At 38.5% G+C, this 10,918-nt stretch overlaps 1 protein-coding gene across 2 annotated transcripts in view; it reads right to left on the bottom strand.

The window, feature by feature from the left end:
* Gabrg3 (gamma-aminobutyric acid type A receptor gamma3 subunit) overlaps positions 1-10,918 on the bottom strand; it is a 610,116-nt gene that overhangs the window by 53,612 nt on the left and 545,586 nt on the right. For both annotated transcript variants that reach the window (XM_021201648.2, XM_029543594.1), the window contains exon 6: positions 3,749-3,886. In XM_021201648.2, the coding sequence (XP_021057307.1) occupies positions 3,749-3,886 (138 nt within the window). The remainder of the gene's footprint in view (positions 1-3,748; positions 3,887-10,918) is intronic.

Consider the following 10,918-nt stretch of genomic DNA (forward strand, 5'->3'; position numbering starts at 1 on the left):
GAGAAACCAATTTCCTTTTCATTGATATGGTCACAGGAACTTTCAGAGGCTGCACTCTGAGGCTGACATCCCCACCTCACCCCCAGTGAGAATTTACTCTACACAGTCAGGAAAAGAAAATCAAGCAAAACTCTAATGATAGCTAGTGTCCATTTCTGGTTAATGCCCCAAGAAGAGGTAGCCACAAACAGATTTCACTAAGTTATATATAGCTTAGGCTTGTGCATTCCATATATGCTGTTACCCTTAAATCCTTTTCTCGTCCCGACTCCAGGTTACACTTTCAATAATTTAAATAGGCACAGGAAATTTCAAGTCTGTCTACCTGGGCAGATGGGAGATTCTTACAGCAAAGATATGGCTAGAATTGTTTCTTTTTCTTTTCTTTTTCTTTTCTTTCTTTTCTTTTCTTTTCTTTTCTTTTCTTTTCTTTTCTTTTCTTTTTTTTTTGTTTTTTTTTTGTTTGTTTTGTTTTTTTGTGTTTTTTTTTGTTTTTTTGTTTTTTTTTTTTTCGAGACAGGGTTTCTCTGTATAGCCCTGGCTGTCCTGGAACTCATTTTTAGAATTGTTTCTTAAGTACACCGATATTCTCTCCAGGTCTTAAGAGAACTGGAGACTTTTTAGTAGAGCAGAACACTATAGTATCTGTCATCCTATGCTGCCCTCTCCCCCTGAGCTGCCCCTTAAGGGTATGGTTTTTTGATAAGGAGATGGGCCTAATGGCCTGTTGTATGTCAGCCTTGTCTCCTTCTGTTATAGAAACAGAACCTAATTGGAGGTCAAACTTGGTGACCAAACAGAAGCAGAAACTTTCTCAGCAGGCCTAAACTTCAACTATGGTACCTTTTTTTTCTTCCTATGGTTTCTAAACAGGCCTTTGTAAGTGTACTATTTATCCCTAGTCAGATTGGAGTGAGTGTCCCTTCAGCTAACAGACATGGTCAGTGTCCTACTTATCTCCCAGTCATATTGGAGGCAGTGCTCCTTTGATAAATTCAACTCCATGTAACTAATCTGTAAGCAAGTTTATTAGTAAATTCTTTATTGTATCAGTTTTATTACCTCAATTTTTCTCCTGCATCAATACAAGGCAATCTCATTTGTGATGTTCACAGGAACTGCCCAGGGCCAAATACCATATAAGTGGCACAGTGCAGTTCAAACAACGTATGGCCATCTGGCCCTAGGGTTCAGCACCTGTCCCCACTGCTTATAGCAGATGGCCGGGGAAGCATTTTAAAGCTTTATCTTCAGCACTGGCAATATCTAAACTTGGTACACACAATGATGTTTGTGGACTTTGGAGAATTACCGTGAGTTGCTACTAAACTTAAAGCATGAATAAACTTCAGAAATATCAGCTGTGCACATTAAACTATGATGCTTTAGTCACAGTGCTGGAAGCGCTGCCTTCCCTTTGACTGACAACTGGCCTCTCTCTGGGACCCCACCAGAGCCTGCCAGTGAAATCTACCTCAAAAGAAAAGATATTAAAGCAATTAATTCCGGGCCCTAGGCTTCTGCTTGATCTCATCATCTGAGGTGAGAGTGTGTTTGAGAGCCTGGCTTCTACAACCAAACCCCTTCTGAGCTTCAAAAGATGGCTCTCATCCTAGCTCCCTGCAGGATGTGTAACTGCAAGCTTGAACTTGTTCTGCATAGCTTTCTGCAGCCAACACCACAACAGATCAAACACCATGGTGAAAAAAATATCAGGTGTCCTGACTATATTGTTTAGAAAAATTAACTAGCAGTCCTGGACATTTTTAGAAATTTGATACAGCCAGGGAATGGGTTAGCTTACAAATGTCTTTGAAGGGGTGGTAGCTCATTATGAGGCTCTCACTACCAAACTTTTCATCACTGTCTTCTTTTAGTCTGAAAAAATATTAGTTTCCCTTTATTTGTATTGGCAAGTTTGCTATAAGTAAGATTCTCTGATTTGCTCATGCTTGCAGTTTCAGTGTATGCATGTTGTCATGAATCCTGGTATAAAGTCAGACATTGCTGTTAGTTTTGCTTGTATCTTTTCCTCTAGGTACTTAAATTCACATTTCCAGCTTGCTATTTGGCAATCTACTGACTTTCTTTGCACTCACCCATTGGACTGGACAGTATTGCTGAACGTGCAAATTCACGTTTTCTATCTATTTAGGACAATTCTTCCTCTCTTTTAACTTAATGTGTGTGAACCCCACTCCTGGAGCTCTATCTTTAGATTTACATTGTTTTAAAACCAAAGACACAGGGAAACGTCATATATTATCTCACCCACTCATTGACTGCTTACCTCTAAATTATTATTGTTTAGATTTGATGTCTCCTACTGATCAGCTTCAGTGTTTATAACTATAATTTTTGCTTCTGATTTTGTTGTGTGATATTTTTGCATCTTAAATTTAAAAATACTGGAGTTTTATTTTTTAAATTTCTAAATGGCTGTATTTCTTGCTTTTTTTTTTTTTTTTTAATATAGCATAGTGTTCTCTTGTGAAATTGTCCATACTTTCTCTATGTAGACTAGACTGGCCTTGAACTCACAGAGATTCACCCTGATCTCAAGTAATAGGATTAAAGGCATGTCCCGCCACACCCAAGTCATCTTCTGTTCTCATACAAAAGAGTTTCTTTCTATCCTAAAGCTATTGTTGAGTAACTTTAATGTTTTAGTCATTTCTTGGTCTCTTTCTGTCTTTATTTGTTTTTCCTTTGGGCTTGGTCAGCAGGCCATATATTTATGCATTGTTATGCAATTACTTTTGTGTAAGAGGTGGGAAGGCATTGCTGCCACCACAGTCGACTTAAACAAGGTCTGACCCTTCATCCTTCTAACCTTTATCACTTATACAGGTCTATCTCTCAACTGTAGCATGGGGACACCTGTAAGAAATCTTTCCCTTTCATCTTTTCTTAGCTAGTTCTTCAGTGCCCTTCTGAATACATATATGTCTTCTATGTAATTTTTCAATTAGATATACTTAATTGTTTAATCAATTAAAAAGCTGATGTATTATTCTAGGCATCAATAAAGTTATTTATTATGGGATTTGAAGAGCAAATTATTTTCACATTAGCAAATAGCAAGATCTTTAGGAAATAATCTAACTCCACTTTATACCTCCCAGAAGAAAGTCAATGAAAAGATAATGGATTACAACTACTAAATACCAAGTAGAAAGAAGGACACAGACATAAAACTTAGTTTATACAGACTACTTGTCATATAATTGCTGATATATTTTATATATAAATGATCAAAATGATATTTGTTCTCAATGTATCAAAAAATCAAAATTTTCTTATTTTACAGTAATAAAGGAAAAACTAGAATGTATTATTAAAGGACATGTTTCATCAGCTCCTTTTATTTGTGAATTCTGAGTGTCACCTGAGTCTCAGGGAAATCAATGAAGAAGAATCTGCACCATTGGTATAAAACCTAAGTCTCCCAGCCCTAAGCATTGCAGTTAGGGTTACATACCAGCCAGTCTTGAGCAATGTAATTAGGTGCACAGATATAATGTCTCCACAGACTTTATTCAAAAACATATGTCAGTTCTATCCTACCCAAATGTAAACCTTGAACATATTTTCATCTTTGAATCAGCTGTTTTGCCTAAAATATGGTCCTGGATGCTCCTTGCTAAGACTCAGCATAAACATACAAATGGCTTGCCTGGAGGTTCAAAGGGGATCAAGGTCAAATTTCCCTGTTGGCCTAAAAGCTGACTTAATTAAGTGCTCCTACCTGCAGATGTTGTCACGATTTCTGTAGTGTTTCTGAGGCCCATGAAGTCAAACTGATAGAGCCGCCATGATTTCTGATCAGCTGCCTCAACTGAATTTTTCCTCCAACGATAAATCATTTCTTCTTTGGGGTAGCCATCTAAAAGCAGAGCAGATATTAGCACCTGCAAATTTAGATTCATAAAACATTAGGTCAAAATTTGTTTCTGATCACCTTGTAATAGTTACAATTTTAAGTCCTGTTTTTTAGAGACACAGAAACTCCAGAAGTCAAAGGACAAGTGACTCCTGACACTTGTGTTAACGATGAACAAAGAATTACTTAGCTAGGAGCCTGGCCACGTTTCTGTGGGTGCAGTAAACAGGTCAATATTCCTTTAACCTGAACCACAATGGTGAGTTGACCTTCCAAGAGAGGAGGTATTTTCCAGTGTTAGCATAAGTACCAGTTTTGTCATCCTGGCCTAAGTCCAATACCTGACATTCATTAACCAAGACTGCTTTATTTGCACCATGGAGATGTCCATATATATATATATATATATAATTTTATGTATGCCTTTACATATATAGATTTTAATAAACTTTTCTCACATAGGCTGATGATGCTTTCTCCAAGAGCCAAAGACCACCTAACAAAAATCCCAATACCAGCCATGAGAAGCCCTCATTTGAATTGTTGGCCAATACTGTCTGTCTGGTTCCAAAATATAGCCTGTTGTTGCTGCCCTTGATTACCTCCCCAGAGGTGGAAGATGAGACTCTATTGTTGAAGATAATACACAATTCCGAAGCAAAGTCTAGAAACCCTATAGCTGGAACTGACCTGAATGCCCCCTCCTTGAGTTCTAGCTTTCATGATATCAGAAGGCATCACGGAAGCTTCTAAAGAAGGAAGGCAACCAACAGTTTTAGTCAACTATGATACCTATGAACCAATTCAATTACTAGCATGGCATGATAACCCTAAAAGTATAGTAGTGCACATATAACTTGGAGGTAATGAATTGTTCTCTAATTGATCTTTAGATCCACTCAGCAAGAGAGAAGCTATGTTTGGTACTAGGAACCCAGCTAACAGTTATGCTAGTAGAGTCATAATTATGAGAGGAGAATCTCAACCATTAACTTGCTAAACCAACATAATCCCTAACAATAGTCTATAAACATTTATTATTACACCCATAGATAAGTATTAATCTATCTATCTATCTATCTATCTATCTATCTATCTATCTATCTATCTATCTATCTATCTATATATCTATCCATCTATCTATTTTTCATCTATCATTCACACCATAGAAGACAGGTACCTCCAGAAACATCTTTTTAAAAAAAATTTTATTTTATGGTATTTAGAGAAGTTATTTTTTTAAACAACTGAAGGGAGGACTTATATATCACTGTTTTCTACACATATATTACATATCCCACTAGCAGCAACCACATTTGTTGTTATATTTGTTACAATTGATCACTTGCACAAATAGACATATCATTATCAGTCAGAACTCACAGTTTATATTACATACTTCACATTATAGATTATTATATACTCTATGGATTGGGCAAACACATATGGCATGTGTTTGTCATTGGTGCTGTATATGTAGTTCCATGGCCTGGCATATCATATATCTTCTTTCTATTCACCCCACAGTTCATTTGGAAACCACTGATGCCTTCATTCGTTCCTTCTTCATGCTTGTCTCCATCAATGTAAACTTAGTGCTGATCACTGGGAGATCACATTGTTCTATCTGCTCAAACTCATTCACTCTTACTGATGAAATTTTTAATCGTAGACATTGTACTTTCAAGGCTAAGAATTCAATTGGGTTCTTTTAAAATAGATTCCATCTTTTAACTACTTTTATGAGATCTGATTAGCATATTTTCATTTAATTATTTAGATATGATTTCCTATACATTTTTCAAAGTGCTAAATAAAGCAGAATTAAATATTTTTACTAGTATATCTAACATCTGAGAATCTTTAGTGATGTGTGAGTATGTTTGTGTGCACATACGAGTGTATATTTGTTTATATGTGCTTGTGCACTAAGAGACCAGAGGACAATCTCAGGTTTTTTATTCACCAGAAACCAGAAACTCACTGGTCTCCGTTATCCCAGAGAAACATCTATTTCAGGCACAATTTTGTGCTTGCAGAGCAAGCACTTTACTAGCTAAGTTATTTCCCTAAGGCCCTTCAACAATAATTTCTATTCCAATGTTTTATTTTTTTAAGGTAGGTACATTTTTTCTATTTCTTTACAGGTTCTATAACAATTTTAGAAACTAGACATTTAAAATATGGTCTTTTTACTAATTGTTTTAAATTTTCATACCTGTATCCAATATGTTTTGATCATATTCACTTTGATGCTTTCCTCTATCTAGACCTAACCCCACCACCTCCCAATTTTATGTCTTCTTTTATTATTAGTTTTTAATAACCCACTGAGTAAAGTTTTTACTTCTAAAATAAATCATGGTTGTGGGGTGTGGTTTCCACCCTTTCTTCTGAGGTGATGCAGAGCACTGAGGCAGAGCCTCCAGGGGCTTGGCTCAGGACCTGCACTCACCACTGCCCTCCCTGGTCTCCCTTGATCCCTAGATTCAAGTTCTCCAACTTAAGTATGCTCATACCTACATTCATATCACAGAGCACAGTGGCCAAACCCAGTTCCTTGAGCACTGAACACCTTCCAATGGCTTTGCTGCTCTGATCTTTGTAGAAATGCAGATGATCTAAGCTTTTCAATAAGCATTAGCAAGAGTTTCTTGAGCTTTACCCATCAGTCTGTCAGCGATACCATTCTTAAGATCGTACTCTCTCTGACACAACATTTTATAAGATACCACTTCCTCTGAAATAGGCTTTATAGCCAGTGATTAGCCTCCAAACCAAAGCCATTCAAGCTTTGGAACCTGTCAATGGACTAGAAGCCAGAAGAAGCTGGAGCCAGAACCATTTTCCATAGCCCTTGTACAGTCTGCCAGCACACTGAGAGAACAGAACCTTTATGGAGACTTCCCATCTGTATAGCCTTTCTCCCTCTTGACATTTTATGTATGAGACACTAAATTGAAATTTTTATGTGAAACTCACCATTGATATCTATATTTATTTTTGTTTGTGTGCTTAAATAAGACAAAAATACATGCTCAGAAAAATACTTCTGAATTCTGATTTTTTGTTTGTTTGTTTGTGGGTCCCCTAATCCCACCTCAACACACACTTAAGTTTAAGGCCTGAACAGGTCTGCCTTGCTTTTCATTCATCCTACACAGAGATTACCACTCTGAATAAGACTGTTCTGCTCTGCAGTCCAAAGTTTATGAGTTCAACTACTGGGCCAGGGGCTCTGAGTCCTAAGTTTCCTTTTCCATGTAGTCATGGCCATCAGGGTTCACTGCCATGACTCAGAGGTTGGCCTCACAAAGCCTGAGCACTGTCATGCCCTCCTTGCCTTGTGTTCCTGTTCCTAGAACTCTCTTCTCTTTGAGGACTAGAATCTGAGTCCTATTGTATGATACCAGTAGGGCGAGATGGCCACACTCACTTCCCTCATGACTGAAGTCAATTGGATGGTTGTTTTAGTTTGATTTTTGACTTTTCTTAAGGTAGACCTTGCTGTATTGCTAAGGGACTGACCTTATCTGTTTAGGGAAGGATAATACCCTGCTGGGCTCTCCTTACTTCTCCCTTTAATTTGTTATTCCTTCTGAGGTTGTTTTGGTTAAGGCCTTTCTTTTGACAGACGCCCCCCCACCCCCCGTGCATGATATTCACAAATACTGCTTGTTAATGCTTAAGTTTTTCTCTCTTTGCATTTTGTTGTCAATGAACTACAATTTTCATATCAGCCCAAATGTATTCCATTGTAAGTAGGAACCTCCTAATGTGAAGCCACTCAGGTCAAAGGCTCAAAAATAAAATAAGAAAAAAAAAATCTTACCACTGTGTTTTAGTTAGGGTTTTATTACTGTGAATAGATACCATGACCATAGCAACTCTTTTGAAGGAACACTTTATAAGTTTTGGGGGGCTGGCTTATAGTGCAGAGGTTTATTCCATTATTTTCATGGCTGGAAGCATGCTTACAGGAAGATAGTCTTGGAGGCTATCTTACTAGAGAGTTCTATATCTAGATCAGCAGGCAGCAGAAAAGAGAGTGCTACTCGGTCTACCATGGGCTTCTGAAACCCCAAAGTCCATCTCCACAGTGACACACTTCCTCTAACAAGGCCATACCTCTCTAACAAGGCCATACCTCTGAATAGTGCTACTCCCTATGAGTCCATGAGGGCCATTTTCATTCAAACCACCACGGGATGGATTCAGATCTTGCTGCCACAGGGTCATAATCCTATTAAATATTTGAGGCTTTTTTTTCAAGGTTGTGTCTTCTTTTTGTGGAGAACATAGATAGGATTCCTACATTATAATAGTGCTTTGATATTGAAGAAAGCATAGAAATACATTTCACAGATGTAACGATTGTATCTCCCATATCTGTAGATTTATATGCTAAAGCCCTAGTCCTGAGTGGCTTCACATTAGGAAGTTCCTACTTACAGTGGAATAAATGTCTTAATAGAACATGCAGTTGATTCCCACCCCACTCCCCAGTCTATAAGCACACACCATCAAACAGAAGTAGCCCTTTCTACATACTAAAGAGTCTTCAGCAAGCACTCAATCTGTTCACCCAAGTTGGTAGAATTCCTTGTCTGCCAAACAGAGGGAATGAATGTTGGTTAAACTGATTGGCGTATGGAATTTTGTTGCAATGACCTGATATCATCACTTTTGGATCAATTAGTACTGGCTCAGGTGACAAGAGTCTCTGAGGTCAGGATCCCCACCACTTCCCTCTAGACTCTTGTCTTCTTATGATTTCAGACTTGGATATTAGAGATTGAGACTAAGAGTAAGGGATTACACTGCACACAGCTTTTGTGAGGAGAAAAGTCAAATTTTCTTTGTCTAATGAGAGTTAAGTACCATCCTAGTCTGTTACACTTGACCTACCTTGAAAAATATGGAGAGGGAGGAGGGGGTAGTGCTGACTTTAAAAGTTACTGGGCGATTGTTCCCCATCTGCGTTTTCTGTATGGAAGAAAAGCAATTCTTCTTGGGAATTGTGACCAGTTTCTTGTTTGGCGTTGTTAGTGTTCTCATGCATAATAATTGTTCTGATGTCATGAAAGATGTAATTTTCCCAATGCAAACATCACACACATATATCAGAAGTAAGAAAACCATCAATCATAAACTTCTCACTGTTGTGATAAGAGCCTAGTTGTGAAGACGTATTGTAATACGCTGGATATGGTGGAATCTATTGTTGACCACAAACACTGCAGCCAGCACTTAGAAGCTCTTTCATACTCTTCCTTAAAATTCTTGATGCAGAGATTCTGAACTCCATACAGTGCAGTGTATGGTGTCCTTATTTCTAGAGAAAGACCTTTGAATGGGGACTGTTTTCTAATTTTAAGCTATTAAATAACTGGTTTTAAGATATTATAAAAGCCATACATCTTTCAAGGTTTTTATCTTCAAAAACTTATGGGGAAATCCTTCTTCCTGAAGACCCAGCTATACCTCTTATGGGCATATACCCAAAAGATATTCTAACACACCCCAAGGACATGTGCTCCACTATGTTCATAGCAGCCTTATTTGTAGTAGCCAGAAGCTAGAAACAACCCAGATGTCCCTCCACTGAGGAGTGGATACAAAAAATGTGGTTCATTTACACAATTAGAGCTATTAAAAATGAGGACATCATGAATTTTGTAGGCAAATGGATGGAACTAGAAAATATCATCCTGAGTAAGGTAACCCAGACCTACATGCATGGTATATACTCACTGATAAGTGGATATTAGCCAAAAAGTTCAGAATACCCACCATATAACTCAGACCATATGAAGCTTAACAAGAAAGAAGGCCCAGGTATAGATACTTCAATGCTACTTACAAGAGGGAACAAAATAACCACAGGAGGCAGAGGGTGGGAGGGATCTGGGTGGGAGAATGGAAGGGGAGGGGGGAGAGGGGACAGTATTGGATATGGGGGCACATGAGAGAAGTCTAGACAGCTAGGACAATAAATAGAAATATGCAGCTTCTGGGGGTAAGTGTTGAAGAGAGCCTCTGGAAAATTCCAGAGATGTTGGGATGTGAGAGGCTCCCAGGACTCAATGTGGATGACCTTATCTGAAATGCCCAACAGTAGGGAGGTGGAACCAGAAGAGACCATCCAGTAGATAGATATGGCCACCAATTGTGACATAGGACCACCCATCTGTTTTCTAAATTTTTGCCCAGAATTGTGCCTGTCTAAAAAAAATGCAGATATAAAAATGGAGCAGACTGAAGGAAAGGCCATCCAGACACTGGCCTAATTTGGGATCTATCCCATGGGCAGACACTAAACCTTGACACTATTACTGATGCCATATTGTGTTTGCAGATAGGAGCCTAGCATGTCTGTCCTCTGAGAGGCTCTACCAGCATCTGACTGAGACAGACGCAGATACTTACACCCAAACATTAGACAGAGGTCAGGGACCCTCATGGAAAAGTTAGGGGAAGAATCGAAGGAGTTGAAAGGGATTACAACCCCATAGGAAGAACAAGAGCTTCAACTAACCTGAACCCCTCAAAGTTCCCAGAGAACAAGCCACTAACCAAAGAGCATACATGGGCTGGTCCTTGGCCACTGGCACATATGTAGTAGAGGACTGCTGTGTCTGGCCTCAGTGGGAGAGGATGGACTTAATCCTGTAGAAATCTGATGCTGCTGGGAAGGAGAATGCTGGTGTGTGGGTGGAGACTAAGGTGGGTGTAGGTCAGTGGGTGGGATAGAAACAAAGGGGAGGAGGGATGGAGTGAAGAACTCAGGGAGGGGGGACCAGGAATGGGGGAAACATTCAGAATATAAATAAATAAAATAATTTAATAAAAAAAGATAAACAAGAATTCTCAATACAGAGATTCTCAACTTGGTACAGTGCCTAATATGGTGTCTTTTATTTCTAAAGAAAAGCCTTTGAGATAGCATTTTCAACAAATGGTGCTGGCACAACTGGAGGCTATCATGTAGAAGAATGAGAATCGATCCATTCTTATCTCCTTGTACAAAGCTCA

This window comes from Mus pahari, chromosome 1 (assembly GCF_900095145.1).
Source record: "Mus pahari chromosome 1, PAHARI_EIJ_v1.1, whole genome shotgun sequence".
Taxonomy (NCBI): Eukaryota; Metazoa; Chordata; class Mammalia; order Rodentia; family Muridae; genus Mus; species Mus pahari.